Source organism: Hibiscus syriacus, unplaced genomic scaffold (assembly GCF_006381635.1).
Source record: "Hibiscus syriacus cultivar Baekdansim isolate YM2019G1 unplaced genomic scaffold, ASM638163v2 tig00111028_pilon, whole genome shotgun sequence".
In the NCBI taxonomy this organism is placed as follows: Eukaryota; Viridiplantae; Streptophyta; class Magnoliopsida; order Malvales; family Malvaceae; genus Hibiscus; species Hibiscus syriacus.
Window position 1 is genome coordinate 34146 of NW_024062961.1, and position 20785 is coordinate 54930.

General features: G+C 30.8%; 1 protein-coding gene and 1 pseudogene across 2 annotated transcripts; both read right to left on the bottom strand.

Annotated features, from left to right (window-relative positions):
• Positions 1–1773: 1773 nt before the first annotated feature.
• LOC120151199 (heavy metal-associated isoprenylated plant protein 32-like) lies at positions 1774–20092 on the bottom strand. Of its 2 annotated transcripts, XM_039163725.1 has the most exons (5): positions 20073–20092; positions 8109–8120; positions 3508–3548; positions 3352–3427; positions 1774–3249 (listed from the first exon to the last, which is right to left on the bottom strand). In XM_039163725.1, the coding sequence occupies exons 3-5, from the start codon at positions 3535–3537 to the stop codon at positions 1862–1864; spliced, it is 1494 nt and encodes a 497-aa protein (XP_039019656.1). In that variant the 5' UTR covers positions 3538–3548; positions 8109–8120; positions 20073–20092; the 3' UTR covers positions 1774–1861. The 2 variants fall into 2 exon arrangements, with proteins under 2 accessions (XP_039019656.1, XP_039019657.1); XM_039163726.1 differs by lacking the exons at positions 8109–8120; positions 20073–20092 and having other exon boundaries at positions 1774–2709; positions 2761–3249; positions 3508–3746.
• Positions 11796–17347, bottom strand: LOC120151200 (annotated as a pseudogene).
• Positions 20093–20785: the final 693 nt, after the last annotated feature.

Below are 20785 nucleotides of genomic sequence, written 5' to 3' on the forward strand. Positions count from 1 at the left end.
AATATCTTAAGTCATTCGAATCAATCATATACACATTTAATCATATTTCAAATGATTTGAAGGGCTCTTCGCAAGTCCTGGTACATCGTGTATTGAGCTAACTTATAAAATACACTTATCTTACTTATGAGTTTATGGATTCGTATTTTTATGATCTCCTGTTTAAGGAATATTAAAAAAATATAAAAAATATAAAAAGTACTATTATATATATTTCAAATGTTAATATGATCAACAAAAATTGTATATTCAGACTAACGTGAGATGGTCAAAATACTTTTTCAGTGAAAGTGTTTAAAGATTTTATTTTTTTCAATTTTTTTTAAAATTTTTATTGGTTTTATTAGTCTTTTTCATAATTAATTAAACTATCAATTTTTTTAAAAAATAATTAAACTTGTATGTCACATTATCATTAATAGTTGATTATCACGTTAATATTTTGAATTATTATATCAACATTATGTATCATCGTATTAACATTATAACGATCAATAATACTTTTCATCAATTAAATAATCAAATTGTTTTTATCTCAATTTAAAAACCATATTAAACACAATATAAGTTCAAGAATTACACTAATTATTTTGAAAATTATAAAACCTAAAAATCATTAAATTAAATATAATTTATTTAGGAAGCACATAATTGAGAAACAAAAATCAGTGCATGATATGGAAGAAACAAACAAGGGAAATCTTTACCATGTTTTGTGAAAGTGAAAAACCAGAATGTAAAAAGGTTGAAAAAGTTAATGCGGTTATCATTACAAGAAACGAGAGCAGGGACAAAATCGTCAATAGGTATTCAAGATTGGTGGGTACTATGTCTGCAGCCGCGCTCACTCTGCCCCACACAATCACATGACTCTTATCATTGTTTAACTATTATGGTATACTATAACTTGAATTTAAAAACTTCTTCTTATATTTAATCAATCTATTCTTATTTTACTTTTTTTCTTAATTTCAATAATACTAATGTTATTTTCTTAATAGTGTAGAACGGTTAAAATATATAATATTTATTTATATTTTTTAACTATTAATAATACATATTCATCATATAAATATCATTATCAACAAAATTAATTTAAATGATAAGTAATTTGATATCGTTTAAATAAATCTCGAGTTTAATAATCTCGAGTTTAACAATCTCGGGTTTAACAAATCTCGAGTTTAAAACTTTGTTATACAAAAAAAAAAAATTATTAGAAGACTCACCCACAAATAATAAATGTGGCATGGATAGATCGACATTTCTTTTACAAATGCCTAAAGAACTGAGAAAACAACAAAAAATGTTATGTAATATTTGAACATAGATCCTCTTAAAATAGAGAAATATAATATATGATTACAATTTTATTTAACCTACTAACAATATATACATCCTACAAATAATTACATTTATTTTTATCATTAAAATCATTTAATATATCTTATTTATTTTATATCAAAACGAGACAATTGAGAGACAAATAGGCAGAAAGGGGCATTTTTGGTTGAACATGGAACATGGAACATGAAAAGAAAAAGAGTTAATTAAAACAACTATAATAAAACAGTTACTTATTCAATAAAACAAGCTTATAATACATAAATAAAATAAACAAACAAAATTTGTGAGGCGTAATCTTTATTTAAGCCCTAATTTACCACTAATCATAATTTAAGCCCTAATTCAACTTATAAGTAAAAAAAAAAGATGGGGAGATTAAACTAAAATAAAAGTTAAAAATACCATTTTTTTATGTATATTATGGCATCATCAAACTTGGAACTTCCTTTTTTTCAACTTAAATCCAAATATTTCTCTTTTTTTTTAAAGGTAAATTAAATTCCAAATATCTTCTTCACATAACATTGCAGCTTGAGGTATTCTCATCACTAAAGAAGTGGGTATACGGGTCGGGTTGAGGGTGTGGGTATGGATGCGGGTATGGATATTGATATGGGTATGGGTATGGTGGTGGCATGTAATTGACAGCTGGTGGTGGCCTAGCGTGCATCATTGGCTGAAACCTCTCACTTGGTCCTCCCACTGCACGTTGCTGGTTCATCATTGCTGCCATGATCTGTTGTTGATGGTATGGATTACCCGGCATAACATCTGGACCCGCCCCTTGGAAGTATCCACCGTTGCCGCCTCCGCCATTGCCGTTCATAGCCGCGGTTGCTGGTAAGCCTTGAACCGCTGGGATGTTACCCATTTGGCCCATTGCCATGTTCATGGCAGCCGCCCTCTGAGGACCACCCATGTTTCCACCATTTGGGCCGCCACCCATGGTTGGGAACCCATCGGAAACACCATTATTTCCCTTCTTGCCACCGTTTGGACCACCGTTATTTACACCACCACCAACGTTCTTGTTTGCCTCCTGAGGTCCATTTTTACCTCCGTTTCTACCACCGCCACCACCTTGATTTGGGTTTCCCCCATTATTATATCCTCCAACAGGACCGCCTTTTTTACCTCCGTTTCCATTGTTACCACCACCAGCAGGCACACCATTGCCACCGGCACCACCCTTTTTACCGTTAGGTCCGGCGTTTTGGGCTGGCTTTTGGGCATTCATAAGCTGAGGATGATTAACATTCATCATCCCCTTCAACATCATCATATTGTTGGGTAATCCCTTTGGAGCATTTCCCATCACGGGCTTCATCTTGTTAAGCGGATGACGAGGATCATCCAACTCGTCTTCTTCGTCGTCATAATCATCGTCATCGAGATCACAATCATCATCCAAATCGTCATCATCATAATCATCATCATCACTCAAAGCATCCTCTTCAGCAAACTTCAAACCCTTCTGATTGTTGTTGGGAATAGGACTATTCTTCATGTCTTTCAACTGAGGAAGCTTCAGATCTTGAAACCCCTTCATTTGCTGAAGCTGTTGAAGATGCTGCTGCAATTGTTGAGGCGTTGGCTGGCCTACTTTGGGTGGTTGGTTATTGTTGCCCCCTTTCGGCGCTTCCTTCTTGTTATTGTTGCCGACATTGTTGTTCTTGTTGTTGTTGTTTCCACCTTTTCCGCCATTATCAAGCATCTGCATGTTCTTGAACTGGTTAGCAAGGTGACCCTGATTATTGTTGTTGTTGTTGGTTGCTTTTGAAGAACCCCAAAGCTCTGCATGTTTCCCAGATTTTGCAAGCTTCTTGATGAGAACATCTGGGTTTACATTTCCCAGTACTGTTACCTTACCTTGCTCAGAATCAACGGTGGTTTTAAAAACCCCTGAGAAAATAAAGGAAAAAAACCCAAAGAGCTCAAAATTAGAGAAACACGTCACAATCAGTTTTTTTTTCTGCAAAAAGAAGTATATTAGAGAAGAAATACCTTCAATCTTTTGTAAAATTTTCTTCACTTTGTTCTTGCACCCATCACAGTGTATGTTAACTTTGAGAACACAAGTCTGCAAAAAAAAAAGATTTTTAGAGTGAGAATGAGGTAAAGGTGCAACCTTTGAAAAAGAAAGAAAGAGAGTAAACATACTTGGATCTTCATAAGCTCTTCTTTACTCATTGTTTATCTATCTTAACACTTGAAAAATCAACAAGCACGAAAAACAGGGAGAAGGAAACAGATCTGAAGAAGGTAAAAAAACAGAGGATGAAATTTACAACAAATCCCAACAGAGAAAAAGGCTTTGTTTTGTAACAGAAGAAGAAGGAATTAGAGAGCAAACAACAAATGTGAACAAAAGAAAGAAGAAGAAGGCTTCGTCTTGACCAAAGAAAAGAGGGGATTGTGTAATAAGCAGAAGCAAAAAAAGAGAGTGCCGGCAATGGCAACAATTAGCAACGGCAAAGCAATGCATCAATCTTTTATCCTTTGGATCTTTATTTATTCGTACATAAAAATAAGGGTAAACTACAACTTTCGTACCCATCTATCATTTTTCTTTCGTTTTGGTCATTACATTATTTTTTTATGTTAAAACCATATCTTATATATTTTAATTTTATTTTGATCATTTATCATTTAAAAATAAGAGTCTTTTTTAACCTAATATGAAACATTAAGGACTAAAATATCTCAAAAATAATAATAAGGGATAAAGTGATTATTATGTCAAATATTATGAGTCTTTTTATCCTAAAATAAAATATTAAGGCCAAGATGCTTCAAAAATAGAATAAGGGTAAAATAATAATTTTTGTAAACGTTGGGGGCAAATTTTGATATTATATCTTAAAAAAGTAGTTAGATGAATAGAAGTGATAGTTGGAATAGTAAACATATAGTTTACCCTAAAAGTAATTATATATTGAATTGAGTGTAATTATGCTAAAATGTGTGGCTTGGCTCAGGCTTAATTGGCTTGTATCAGAATAATTTTGACCATTTTGGTGTTTTCACTTTTCACCGTGGGGTTTGGGTGGGTCCAATAATAAGTGGAGTGTACAAACATCACATATGTGAATGAACTCTTTGTCAGATTTTTCTTTTATTTTTAATTTTGGATCAAAATTCTTTGTCAGATTTACTCTCCTATCCTATAATACAATACAATCAATAATGACAGTAGATGGGATTGCTATTCACTTGTCTATTGTCGGTTCCATACCATAGATTCGATTTCGTTTACCTAAAATTTAATTCTAATTTATATGGTTTGTTTTAATTTAATGATAAATTTATGTCAGTCAATATTATTAAAGTGTTATCTGTATATTATAATATTTTATTATTTTTATTGATGACAACAAATTAATTTGGTGATAATCGGTGACTTTTTTTTAATTTAAAAAGAGAGTTGTAGTTGATAAAAAAAGATTATTGACTCACATATGAAAGAGGAGAAGAGTTTATTATGGAGGAATAAAAAAGCGATATTAGAATCGTGAGGGTTTCATCCCTTTCCTTCGATTTTGATTGAGGATATTTATAATGATTTTCAATATTATTCATATGATAATCATGATTATTCATAAATCGGCAAATTATATGGATCTAATAATTTAAATTTAAATTTTATTTTGACATATCATGTGAGTATGTCAGAAGTATTATCTAACATTATATCCGACTAAGAGCCTATGTTATAGGTGAAGTATAAGAGACTTTAATAGATAGAGAGGAATGTATAAAACTTTGATCAGCAAAAATCTAACGATTTCGACATATTTAATCCAAAAAGAACTTCAAAATTTTTAAAAATTATTTCTCTAAAGTATAAAAATTTTTAATAACAAAATAAATTATTCAAATTTATCTGAATCGTGACTCATGATCAGGCTTATGTAACCTGTTGTTTTATGTGTGGGCATAAATCAAGTAATATATAAGAATATATATTGCGAGTTTAACTTATATTTGAATGTTTTCTCTAACTCTTTGGACCACCGTTCTGATTAATTGAGTTTGGCATTTTTGTCCCTTTTGGCTTTGTATACAGTTCCTAATTTATGGGTTAAGGCTTCTTCATCGAACTAGTATTTAATTTAACGCTACCATCATAATTATAAAGCCACTGTTTTCATATACATATGTTGAAATTTATATTAAAAGACGTAAGTGTAGAAGTTATATTAAAAATTAGAAGATACTAAATTTATAAAATTTTAAAAAAATATGAAATTAAAATATTAGTATAAAAATATAAATAAAATAATTAAACTATATGAAAATTAAAATTTTCTTGATGATATGACCGTACCAACTCCTCTTCGATTCATCCATATTGTTTCATATCGTTAGGCTTAATCTGTACTGGTCTCGGACTGCCTTTTACCTTTGGATTTCATTCTCCGAACAAAAAAAAAGGTGACAGGTTCGTGTAGTAATGGTAACATAACTTTTTGACATAATGTAAAAATAAATAAAAAATCTTGTATACAGGAAATTTTTGTTAGAGACTATCCATCAAAATCAGATATATATATGCTACGGATCGATCTAATTAATCAAGACAAAGTTTTTGAAATCGGGAGGACAACTAGAAAAAATCTTTAATATTTAATTAAAGCTATAATGTCAAAATTAATATCTAGCGTTTATTAAAATTGTTATTTTTAGTATTTATTTTTTTTGAAGTATTTTGATTCAATGTTTTATCTTATGACAAAAATAGTTCTAATATTTTATTTAAAAATCATTTTGACCCTCAATGTTTTTGTTTTGGAGTAAAAATACTCATATTTTGGAATGTTAACCACTCGTTAACTAATAATTTCTATCCAGATAAAGACATTTTTGTCCCAAAATGAAACGATAGGAGTAATGATGCACCAAAAGAAAAACATGGACTAAAATAACTATTTAGTCAAATGTTAGAGATATTTTTTGATATTATGCATCAATTCAATGACCATTTTAGGTTTTTTTTAGTATTATGATCTGTAACGTTTTATTTTAGGGTAAAAAATCCTAACATTTGACAAATTAATCATTTTGGTCCATGTTCATTCTTTTTGAAGCATTTTGACATCATCGTTTTATTTTAGGGTAAAAAAGTTCTTATTTTATAGCATTAATTATTTGTTGACTAATGATTTCTATCTTCATAGGAATCTCATCTCAAAATAAAATAATAGAAGCCAATATCTCAAAAAAAAAATAACATTTCATTTAATCACCGAAATCATTAAATAAATTCACGTTTTAAAATATACTAGAATGAGTAAGGAATTTATTTTGATTTGTTCCATTCAATCGATTAAATTAATTTTTTTTTTTATAAAATTGAAATTTAATTTTTCATTTTATTATAAATGAAAAAAGGGGTTACGACAAAAATAAAATAAAATATGTGAAATATTTTTTTTTCTAAACAAAGCAGATGGAGGTTTGTTTTGTTAATTAAGCATGAGTAGTGAAACCTTCCTTACATTGAACAAAAGAATTCCTTTATTTTACTTATTGTCAGATGGATGTGAAAATTCAACTACACATTTCCAAAGGTCCAATTAGCTGTTTCAGTTGGACTTTGGAACCCAAAAAAATTAATGATTATGACTCAAATCACTACTTATAATGATTTATATAGTCTGAATTATGTGTTTCAGTAGTTAAAAAGATTTATTATTAAATATTAAGGTATTAAATTTAAGCATATATTATTTTATTCACATAAGATTTATAAAAAATAATGATTTATATCATTTTATTCAAGTTTAATTACCAAAGTTATACATATTATAACATTTAAACTACTTATAATCAGTGGTAGATTCAAAAAATTTTTGACAGTAAACACATTTATATTAATATATAAATTTTTATATAAGATCAAATAATATATTAAAATAGACACAATCAATAAAATAAATAATTACTCAAATAAAATTTAAATGCTCACTTTTACTAAGTCGTTGATCCACCACTACTTATAGTCTCATGTTTCTTAATTAATTATATTTTAAAATTATTTTTATTAATAAAGTGCTTACAAGTGGTAGTATTTGTTCTAAAGATTCGTAATCATTTGACAATGAACGCTCCAATACTCTAACAATCTCGGGTGCTCGAACTTCACACCTCTAGGAATAACAACCGTTTTTTTAACCAATGAGTTAACTTAGTTTGGGATCATAAAAGAAATTTAATGGTATTGACCAAACCCAAAAATACCTCAAAACCAAATTATACAAAACTGTAAGGTGTGGTGTCAAAGAATAAAAAGAAAGAAAAAAAGGTTGGGGTCCAAAAGAGGTAAAGTTGGGAAACATGGCTATAAATGTGTTCATTGAGGAATTGCATTATTCATTTATGAGGGAAAATTTTGATAATTATGGACAACACTGCCCTTCCACTTCATGAGATTTTACGTTTTGCATTTGGCTTTTCCCCCCTCAATTATTTCCATTTCTCCAAAAATAATTCCTTAATTATTTCAATAGCCATAATCATAAATAATTCTCCTTAACTTTAAATTAAATAGTTATTTCAAAATCAACAATTAATTTGTCTAATAATATGATGTTTTAGATTTATTAAATAATGTTAAGGGTTCGAATCATGACATTATGAATGTAACAACTATATTGAGAGGGTCGTTCTCATAATATACCTTTGTAGTAATAGATTAATCAACAAACGACTAACGTTCCAAAATAGAGGCACTTGTCCTAAAATGAAACGTCAAGTGTCAAAATACTCAAAAAAATAAAAAATAAATGCTAAAGTCTCTATTTAATTAAATATTAATTATTTTAATCCTAAAATGTTGAGATTAAAATAATGTAAAAACACTATACATGCATAATTATTTTAATATAAAATGTTTAAAAATAACAATATTTTCTGTTGCTAAATAGCTAATCTAATAAATTCATCTTTTATATATGAAGTTCTACGGTAGTCTTAATAGGAAATGCATTATTGATTTTGTTATTATTCTTTTAACAAAACCAATAAAAAATTACTTAAAATATTATTATTTTTATTGGTTTTGTTATTATTGAGCGCTTTACCGAGCTTAGTAATATATCCGATAAAGCACTACCTAAAATATTATTTTTTTTACCAGATATATTACTAAACCCGATAAAATACTTAATAATAATAAAATCATAAAAATAATAATATTTTTTTATAATGTTTTACCAATTTTATTAAAATAATAACAAAATCAATAATTTTTTTATTTAACTGTGTATTAATCACGTTTATTTGCAGGCCTTTTTTCTTCTTTCGATTTGAACTCTGAACCCTTCTTTTTTATATCATTTAATTTTTTCCCTTTCAAAAAGCCTAAATGTATCGAGAAAAGTTTTATTATACAACCGTCTAATTTAAAGTTAAAAAATAATAATAAAAATATAATATTTTTATTAAACGTAACTTAAAATATTAAGAAACTTAAAATATTTAAAATTATGTTTAATAAAAAATATTATATTTGTATCCTATTTTCACTTACATCTATTTTACATGTAAACACTCGTTGAATTGTTTTAAAAAAATGCACAATGCGAAAACAAAAACTCTAATATTTGATTAAATAATTATTTTGATTTTTTCTGAGGTATTTTGTTTCTTATATTTTAGGATAAATTTTTTTAGGAATAGAAATCTTTAGTTAACAAAATATTAACGTTTTAAAATAGATATATTTTTTACTTTAAAATGAAATATTGACACCCAAAATACTCTTAAAAAAGGATAAGGATCAAAGTAATTATTCGATCAAACGTTACAAAACTTTTACCTTAAAATGAAATATTGGGACCAAAATAATTTAAACTTAAAAATTTAATGCTCATCTCTCGTCATTTTCATTCAATTTACTTTTTAATATAAATATCATTTTATGATTCTTAATCATTTAATTTCTAATTGAAATATAATAATTTTTAGGTATTATGCACCCTATTTATATTTCATTATTTAAGATATATATATATATATTTCAATCTAATATCTTCAGTGATAAACTTCTATTCTCTCCGTATCATTATATATTTCTTTTAAACACGAATATATATTCACCACTGATTATAATTTCAGTCTTTATAATACACAATCTCATAGTCACTTTCATTTTTAGTGTCATTTGAATCAATTTATTGTTCATTTAAATATAACGTTGATCATAATCTTGTAAAAATATACATGTACTAACGGGTCAACGGAATTAACAAGGATGAACCGTCTTTTAATTCTCATACAATTTAATTTTTTTTTATATTTTCTAATAATCTATTTTTTTCTCGGGGAAATTATTTGTTGAGATAAGATGTTTGCTAAAGTGTTAATAAGAAGACACGTGAACTACTTGACGTTTTGGGAAGACGTTTGAAAGATACGTCGTCTTCTCCAAGCTGCATGCAGTTAGAACATAAACCCTAATATAATAACAATCCAAAAGACGTAGAGTGATCCAAGCATCTTTTCAAAACACGAGATAATTCGCATATCTTTCTAAATGAATTAATCTTTTGCCGATACATTATCTAAGAAATTTTATTACTGAGTATTAAATATAATGAGAATTTATTAAAAAGGAAAAAAATGAAGGATTGAAGATGACATCACATAGGTTTAGAAGGGAAATGGGAATGACATTTATATTAAAAACAGAGGCTGAGGACATCACATGAACACCACATGGGCGATGCCGTGCATTCCTTTTTAATCTTCCCATGGATTTTCTTAATAAACTAAAAGTTTAGGTTTATGTTTAAATTAAAAATTTAAATAACAGTCCATTATTAGAATAATAATAGATGTAACGATAAACACAATCGAAAATACGTCAATTTAAATAGGAGAGGTTTGGTTTTATTAAATGCTTTTGGCTGCCATCACAGTTTACATGGACTGAAAATGAACCCGTAGGTCATGCCTAAAGCTTCATAAGCTAAATTGGTAACGGTGGAAGACACATGTTATTATATCAGTTAAAGAAAATTATTATTTTTCAAAATATTTGAAATTTCAGTGTTTAAAATTATTTTCGACCATCAGACTAATATTAATTTGCTAAAATTTAAAACTTGATTTCGACCATTCAAAATTAGCAAATTTAATATTAGTTATAGTTTAAGGATGAAAGAGGGTCACATATAAATAGTACGAAATTCAAAAATCTAAAATGATTACAAACATTTATGATGCAATTTCAATGTTTAATTTGAAAGATTATATTGAATTTCAGTGTTTGAACAATTTAATCACTCAATAAATATAAGTAAACATATGTGTAAAAGACTATATTAAATTTAATCACTCAACAAATCTTATTTCAGTATCTGGGGACCAATTTAGAAAGAGGGTCATAGCTTTAGGATCAAATTAGAATGCTCAAAAGTTAAAGGACCAATCTACAATGAGGGTTATAGTTTGGGGACATATGATACAATTAACCCTTTTTTATAGCATTTTATTAGATCAACATTTAATAAACTTATTATTCAAAATGCAACCCTTATGATTTCTTTTCTTTTCGTATTATAATCAAAATCACACATAATGTTGGTGAGGTTTTAACTGAGTTGTCAAAAGCTGAAAGCCTGAATCATTGAACTCACTACTGAAAGCTGAGACTACAGGATTTTCCCTTTGATTTTCTTTCCAAAAGTCAAAAGATAAGATATTCCCAGATTTCCTTTCCATATATTACAACTTAAAAGGTCAAGAATGTCTATCCAACTCATTATCCCTCCATCTTTTCTAAACTTCTTGGAAAAACACCTGTGCTGCTCAGTAGATCCAACCTAAGGCTCGAGCCACACCTTGGACAATTCAAACTGTTTTTTTAATAGAAATGTTAATCTCATATTTTTTAATGAGGATATGGCATTACTTTATAATAATACGTCAACATCACCCTTACTTTTTTTTAAGGACAAATGACCAAAAATAAAATCAAAACGTTAAATACTTTAATAATAAAACGATTTTCTTATTGTCTTGTTATTTTCACCAAATGTTTTAGGTATGAGCACCTGTACTCCCAAACAAGGGCAACAATTTATATTAGGCATTACTCAAAGAAAGTGTAACAAAGAACAAAGAGGAGTTCGAACACTTTACATGGTTCTCACATATTCCTTCACAAACTTCAAAGCTTTCATCAAGCAGCAAACTCGGGAAAAAACATTATATTATTCACTTCACTAACATACATTGCTTCCAAAAGAGGAAAACCAAAAATAAATAGTGGGAGAGAAGAGAGTTAACTTCCAACATATGCAAGCTTTATATATATATATATATATATATATCTAGGGAGTGCACTTTAGACAGTTCACAAGAGAAATATGAGATCTAACCGCATTAGTTTATACAATCACTCTTAAGAAAGTGGTACTTCAAAAGAGCTCACAAGAGAAATCTGAGATTTAACTCGATCGGTTAATACAAATCACTCTTAAAATGAGATATATAGTAAATCTGGGGTCCAAATTTCACATATGAAAGACTATGAAGAATGTGAAGATGAAAATATACAAAATAATTGTGAATTAGATCAAGATCAGAAAGAAGGTTATGTCGTACCATACAATCAAACTTTGCAGGAACAGAACTTTTAGCGATCGCTAGTTATCTTGATTTCTATGAGTTCTTCAATAGGTTGACGACATATTGGACATTTGTTTGACTGAAGCCTCAATGCTTTAGCACATTCACTGCACATACACTGAAGCAAAACATTGCACTTGAGAATTTAATAGTGTTTGAAAAGTTATAATCTGAGAAAATAGACAAACACAGGTATCCTAGCTTTCTAATCACACTAAGATTTAGAAGTTTCCAAGTACTCATTAATCGAATTCTTTTCACTTTTACCAAGTTGTTAAAAAAAAAAGTAACCTAGCAACAATTTTAGACAATCTCAGATCACAAAATTCCCCATGTTACTCAGACTCCAATGTGAGCATATGCTTAGTTTTTTTTTTTAATGTTTGTTATTTTTTTATTTGGAAGTATTCGGAGGATCACATCCTCAAGGTAATTTTATTTCTGATATTTTCCATGTTAACCAATAAAGAAGCTCCAATTTCCAGACAAAATCGAAGCAACTTATTTCATCCCCAATCATCACACTCTTTCTCATAGCTAGAATGCATGTGCACCAACCATTAAAGACAATCATGTTTTGAGGATAGACGTGAATGCAATGTGGAACCCACGTAATAGCAAAACAAAAATCCAATAACTTTCAAGTAAAATACATATCTGCTCCTACAACATCCAAGTGTGGCAAACACCCATGCTTGAGACTGCTTCCATATCATTTTAAGCTATGCTACTCAGACTTGAATGTGAATGTCAGACATAGATATGTTCAATATTTTTCAGCATTTCTATGTATTTGAGGATCTTTGAAGGATTATATCTCCATACATATGTCCGAAAAAGCATTAGTACTTCAAGAAAAAAGAAGACTCGGCAGCATAGATTTTAATGAGTATTCCATGAGTTATGTAAGTGCTAACTTTAAACCATTATACCAGATTGATGCTCAGCATGCATTATATTCAAGGAATATTAGAAATTCTTACCATGTGGCGGCAAGGTAGAACTGTGGTATCCTTAGGTTCAGTCATGCAAATAACACACTCTTTGCCTGGTCACTATCATCAAAGCCTTCTGCTGCTGCTGCTTCCTATTCCATATATCTCACGAAGTTCATAGCGAACTCCATCAACCCATAATATCTGCCGAATCACTTTCACTTGGAAAGTGTTACTGTTGTTCTTCTCCAGAATGGCTTGAGTAATTTGCATGTGTGCTGATGTACTTTGTTCGGGAGCATCAATATGCTTGTCCGATGAATGTGTGGCATACATGTTTCAGCAGATATTACAAGAGGGAAAACATCTTCCCCCGGTGACGATTTTGAGAGATCATCTAATTCAAAGAAACCTAGGTCGATTCCTGTTCCAGGAGGCTGCTGGAATCTTTGGCCTAGTCCCTTCTGAAATGGGACTCTCACAGGCTCATAGGCTTCAGGAAATACGGGAACAAATCTACAATTCAACTCTTCCTTTGCAAAGTAGAAAATGTTGATACTGTACATTAGAAAAGCAACAGAGTTAGATAAAAGTATCAATAGAATTTGCATACCTTATCAGACAGTTATAGTCCTCCTGAAAACTGGACTAGCCGGTAATGCCCAATTGCCCATGTGGAACTTGCTTCACATGGGGTAAAAACTATGTTACTCATACTCGGATATGGGTGTCAGGTGCGTGTCCAGATTTCTTACTCATCAGCTACCTAGATCTTAAGACACAGGGATACGACATAAAAGGGTCCAAGAGAAGGATACAGGTGCAGGGACTCGTTTACGTGCGTTTAAGTATATTATATATTTCATTGAGTATATAATATATGTAATTTTGAGAATTAATTAATTATTCAAAGAAAATGAGCTAGAAAAGCATTTTTTATACAAATTTGGGCTATTTATTTTCTGTTGAGAACAAGATATGAAGATTATAATCAAATGTGGGTTTAAGGTTTATTCAAAAACAAAACCAAGTTGACCCTTCTTCTCTCTTTGTAGCACAGCAGACTAAAAGGTTAAAAAAAATAAGGAAAATAGCAAAACAAAAGTTTCAGACTTTAAGAGCTCCTCTCTCCACTTGATGGGCAGCTGAGAGGAAGCCATATCCCCTTATTTCCCTCTATATTTTCTCTATTTCCCTTTTCCTTTCTTTTTCTTGACCCATTGATTTCTAGTTCTTCTTCTCTCTGAAATTCCCACGATGGTAACTATTCTAGAGATATCTTGTGGATTTATATTTAGGTGATGATCGTGTGATGAAGAAGAGTCCAAAATTTTTTTCCATGTCAGACAGATCCCAGATCCTATCCAGGGTCTTGTCCTGTCGGCATGGGTATTAATTGATTTTTGGAAAGTCCAAGTATCATAGGATAAAAATGTGCATGCTGAATGAACTAGAGACCTTTCACTGTCAACCAAAGCTCTTCAGTGTAAAGTTCCCCAGGTTCAATTCCAAAGCATTTTTGTAAAACTTTAGTAGCAGAGTTTGGATTCTAATAATGGCATCAGACATTAGATTTGGAGAACTTATATGGTTTAAGATCCTTGCAATCTTATCAAGATGATTTAAGGGTCTTATGTTGAGCCAGTTTCTAATAATTGTTTTAAAGTTTGAATTCAGATAAGCTAGGTTGTTCCTAGTATAATGGATTCTATTTGTCTTGCAGAGTTTATTTAAAGGGCTGTAATTCCTCCATTTGATTAATGTTCTGAAGTAAAGTCAATGTTTAGTTCATCTCCTATACAAGTTTATGTGGCATCCGAGTTTGGTATATTGAGAAAAACAATGGCCAAAACAGCCATGACTGGAGCAAGTATCCCACCAATACAATTGCTCCAACTGTAATTGCAGAGGATCTCCCAATCACCATTTATAAACTCAACAGGAAAAAACCATCTTCAATGTCACACTCTGTTCAAAAGAGATTGATTGGGCTATCTTGATGTTACAGTCGTGTAACTAGCTAATTTTGATCCTATATGCTAGGTGTGGTTTGTGAATTTAATGGATGATAACAACAGGAAGAATTATCACTACTATACAGAAAACCTTTGGGAGGCTGTCAATGAGGATCCTTGGATCTGGAAATTTCTGCTAAAATATTTTGAATTTAAGAACTCAGAAATTGAAAAAAAGGAAGAGGTGAACATGACAGACCAACTGAATCAATTAAGATGAAAGGAAGGAAAGAGTCTGTAATCTGAAAAAAATCTCTGTATGGGTTAATACAGTTCCCATTACACATAAGCCTAGTCAGACAAATTTACTAAGGTCACTTAACATAAGGATAAAATCAAGCAGACACTGATAATACTTTGTTCTATAGACATAAAGAAGTAGCGCTGCTGGATCTTATTGTAGATGTTGATATAATATTAGCAAGACATGACAGGAAAGAGATGTTGAGGCTAAATTTAGCACTCGCTACTAAATTTAAGATGAAACACCTAGGGACTCTAAAGTAGTTCCCCGGAATGGAGGTTGAAGGAACAATATGTATATTCGTATTTCAATGAAAGTATAATGCTAGGTTGCAAACCAATTGATACACCTATTAATCAAATTCAAGATTGTGGGATCAATGAGTTATAGCTCTGTTAATAAAGAGAGTACAATTGTCTAATGGGAAAGCAAATTTATTTATCCTGCACTTGGCGACATATTGCCTTGCTGTCCGTCTTGTTAGTTCATATCCTCCCCACAAGGAGCATATGGAAATTGTTTATAGAATCTTAAAGTATCCCAAGGGGACTCCTGGAAAGTGTCTATTCTGGAAAGTGCTAGTCTATTCAAACATTTACAAAGGCCGATTGGGTCAATTCTTTTGACGATAGAAGGTCAACCTTATAGTTATGGTATGCTTCTTTAGGGTAACCTGTGATTTAAAGGAGTAAAAACAGTCTTGTTGCCCGAATCAGTTCAGAACCAAGTTTGAACCAGTGGTTCAGGGAATTTGTGAGTTACTATGACTGAAAATGTTACTTGAAGAATGAAGGTCAAGTAGAATCAACCTAAAGCTTTACAGTGAAAATAGCACTGCAATTAGTATCTCACATAATCCTATGCATCATTATAGAACAAAGCATGTTGAAGTGGAATGGTACTTTATCAAGGTGAAAGTAGATGAGGTACCATAATATGGTCTATGTGCCAACATCATGACAAATTGCTGATCTACTTACGACAGCCTTTCGATTCCAATCCACGTTCACTAATATAGTTTTCATGTTCCTAATGCGTATATGATTCTTTTAGGCATAGTTTGATAAGTTAGAGCTAGAAAATCAATAACCAAATACACAATTCCAAACTCTAATAAGAAAGTTAATCTGTTCATAAAATATGATGCATCATACCTCAGCTAGGTTTCTAATTCATATAGCAACAGTACCTCTAACTGGTACAATGATAACTATTGCAGATTCTTAATCCTTCAGATTTGGTTAATTTACTATTGATTGTAATGTAATTACAAGCAATAATTTGAAAATCCATATAAAATCCAGATCCGATTACATTATCTAATTTCCTATCTTTCTTTATCATTTAATGACCAAAAAACAGTTCCTATAATGTCAATTTTGTTTTTCATATCAAACCAAAAAGGGTTTCAGTTTTCATTTCATTGAATTTTTTTCATCTAAAAACAAGATAATAAACTTTAAACTAAGTCCATATTTAATTTTACCTCTAAAAAGAACTTCAACCAGACCCAAAATTGATCCGCAAATTTTTTTAATAAAAAATGGTAGCTTTTTACCTGCCATCAAACAAGGCATCAAAAACGAAAGAAACCAAGTGATGATCGGGGTTTTCCTCGTCTATTTCGAGCTTCAATGTATCCTTATGCACGTTCACATCATTCCTCACTTTCTTAGCATTCTGATGCTCCACATAAGGAGGCGGTGGTTGAGGCGCCGCCGCCACCATGGCATGAGCACGAATCGCTGGCCATGAATTAGTCTGGTTGGCGAAATATGGAGGGTATTGACTAGGGTAACGACCCATGACAGGGTTTGAGTAACAGCAGGGATTGAAGGGTGGGGAACAGTAGTAATTGTTGGGAACTGGAGGCGGTGGGGGTGGAGGGTGTGTAGAATAAGGGTTCTGGGGAACCGACGGATAAGAATGGCTAGTTGAAGGCGGAGCAGGCGGTGGCGGAAGAGGAAGGGAAGTGGGTTCTTGGGGGTAATAGAAAGGTGGAGGTGGAGGGCCATGGAGGTAATTTTGGTTTCGCCTCCTGTTGCTATTGCCTGTGTTGCTCCATGAGATACCCATGTTTGGAGAGAAAGAAAGTGAAGAAAAAGAATAAGAAATTTCCTAAGAAAATGGAAAGTTGAGAGAAATGGAGCTGTTTTTTTTTATTTATCTATTTCTCGTTTGGTGAACCAACGCATGTTCCCGACTCTAATTCATTATTGACTTTGTTCTGCTTTCTAGATTAAGAAAATTCTCAAAACTATTTTTTTCTGGGGGGTAAACTGCAAGATTAATCATTTTTTGTGTTTTTTATTTAATTTAAAAAATATAATATATATAATCACTTCCTTTTTATTTAATCAATATATAATCACTGAAAATTAACTGTCTTTGAATCTTTAACGGATTATTGATATTACAAAATAAATTTATAAAATTAAAAAAAATAAATTACACAAATGATCACTAATATTTGTTATATATTTAGCATGCAATGATTTTCATGCGTAAGTCAATAACAAAGATCGGAGTAGGGAGTATTGAATATTTTATCTATCGAGAAACACGCCTACAATATCAATAATGATATTTTTAACTTATATTCGATGACAGATACAAAAAAGAAGTATTAACTTGTATTCGAAGAGACGAATACATAAAAAGAGTAAAATGCATATTTATGTGAAATGTCATAGAGTTCAAATCTAAGATTCAACAAGAAAAGTATTTTAAAGAGACTATCGTAAGTAATATGTTTAGGCCAAAGGCCAAGTGTTTAGCCCTTTTCTAGAAGGGGGTCATGGTTTGATTCTCTCTAGAAATATTTAAATTTTTCTTTGCTTCTATTATCGTAGGGTTAAATTAGTATTTTATCTACAGTATAACGCTTTTTTATTAATAAATTACATCAATAATCACTCAATTATTTTTCATTCCTATTTCGATAACTAAAGTTTATTTTTTTAATTTAATTACTTAACTTTCAAATTACTCCTGATTTAATCACTCTAACTTTCATATTTAATTTTTTATTTTATTAATAAAATAAAAAATCATGTCACAAAAGTTATTAATAAAATAAATTAAAATGATTAAAACAAGAACAATTTGAAAGCTAAGTAGTTAAAATGATTAAAGTTATTTAAAAGTTATTAATAAAATAAATTAAAGTCATTTATTTATTAAAATGATTAAAGTTATTTAAAAGTTATTAATAAAATAAATTAAAATGATTAAAACAAGAACAATTTGAAAGTTGAGTAGTTAAATTGAAAATTTTTAAACTTCAGCGACCAAATAAGAGTGAGAGATAGTTAGGTGATGAATGATGTGATTTATCCATAAAATTGCCACGTCCAAAATTTATAACGACAAGATACTAAAATGAAACATAAACTAAACGTTAGGTATGATTTTGAAACAAATAAAATTTAGGTATCAAAATGAGAGAAATAATGAGAAAATGAAAATAATAATAAAATATCGCATCAAGTAACCAAAACATAAATACTTAAAGAAGTAGGTGACTAAAAGGGTAATTTGGTCTCAATCTTTCTTTCACCGCAGAAGGATATGCTTTATGGCCATGGCATTAAATAAACTATACCTCAAACATCCGAATTACTCTGAACAGATATTTCATGCTTTGAATAAGAATCCCATAAATTCATGAAAAAACCTTAGAAAAGTTAAACGTCGATAATCCATCAATCGTATCGGAGTCGAGTATAAGCAACACAAGTAGATAATGGTAAGTTCCAAGGGCAGGGCACCATCCCTGCACTACAGAAGACGACCACTAAGAATGAATGCAAGATTTAGGATTGTTACTCCAGATCACACAAGGGAAACCCCAATGATGACATAGCATGAACAAGAAAGGAATTCATGCACAAAACGGCAATGAGGCTACAATGAAGCACTAGTAATAGGAGTTTAATGCTTACAGTTAGCACTGAAGCTGGAACTGCCAAGACTGCCAAAGGAATGTAAGCAACAGCCCTGCAAGTCAACAAAGAAATATGATTTGAAAGGTAAAAACGTTACGATACTTTTATCCACGACTAATCAATTCAGCAGCAATATCAACAACAAAGCTTCGAATTAGACATTATGCATAACAATGAGGCTGAGATTAATACTCACTGAGGGAATTATACTAATAATCAGTTGAAAAATGCCTCAACAGCAGTGAACAATATTTATTTCGTTTAATAGATTAATACACTAGCGAATCAAATGTAATACATAAGGTAAACAAAGAAAAGAGATACTACTGGAAGCAAAAAGAAATTACAAGAGGATTTCAAGTGACTTACAGCACAAGTGGATCCCAAGGTCCAAGATCCTTGTCAACCCATAACAGAAAATCCTTCGGAATCTGCAAGAAAACTTGTTTTCATCAACATAGAGGGGGAAAACCTACTGGGTAGTTGCACTAACAGATAATCTCTGGAAAGCTAGGGAGAACTGAAATCCTTAAGAATTCATGACCCTACTTAATCTTGTATTCCCCCTCATAAATCTGATTGGAAACTTGGTTGCTGTAAATAAAAATCTCGAAGAAGACGCTTCACTCCCCAAGCTCCCGCTCTTCCACCCACTGCCCCAACGATGCAGAAACAACACATGCAGCATTTCTGGTTCCTTCCCACAAAACATGTGTTTATCTTTAAACTGTATAAAAAAACACGGCAACATTTGAAGGATGAGAAAGGAAATCATATTCATGACTAAGACCTGATAGGCAGTTGGTCCTGCCATAAAATGAAACCAAACTTTTAGCCACATACCTTGCAAATCATTGTGCAAACTATGTCCCACTAAAATAGTTCCACCAGGTAACAGTTCCTTCATGGATTTCTATGAAATGTTCCATAGCTCAGATAAAAAGGAGGTCCAAGAAACATAAAGATAAGCCATTCCATACCTGTATATGTCAGCTACTGAACCAGAAACATAACAAGTTACATTCTTCTCAGGTGGTATATCGGAAACTAATTTACATTAAGATGCTGCAGTATCAAAGGTCATTTTTTTATAATTCTATAAAGAAAATACGCTTGATAACAAACTCTCACCAATGCTTCAGTGCCATATTTCACAGGAAAATATGAATTTCCTCGAAAAAATGCCATTATACCTGCTCAGGGTATTCATTGTCCCAAGATTGTTTTCTAAATAGTTCCACTATGTTCATAATTAAATGACTTTGCAACACTACAGAGAAAAGCTGCAAACAAGAAAGTGAGAGGGAAAAAACATAACATTAGCATCCTCAAACCCAGATTACCAAACGAAAGAGAGTACTTGAAAACAGTAAGAAATCATGAATTTACTTTCAAATCATCCTATTTAGTAAATGTCTTAAGAAACGATACTAAGACATCATTGGTCCGCCTCTCAAAGAAGCACCGAATTTCTTGTCATAACTTCTCAAAGAGTCCTTCCATCCTACTTGTCTGCCTTCTAGTCCTCGCTTTTGAACTAACTTCACGATTTCAACAAGAACCTGTTCATAAACCAGCACTGATTAATATAAAGCGATAGGAAAATCAACAATTAGTAGTGAGAAAAAAACATTAAATTTTTTAAGTAAGATTAGGAATTGA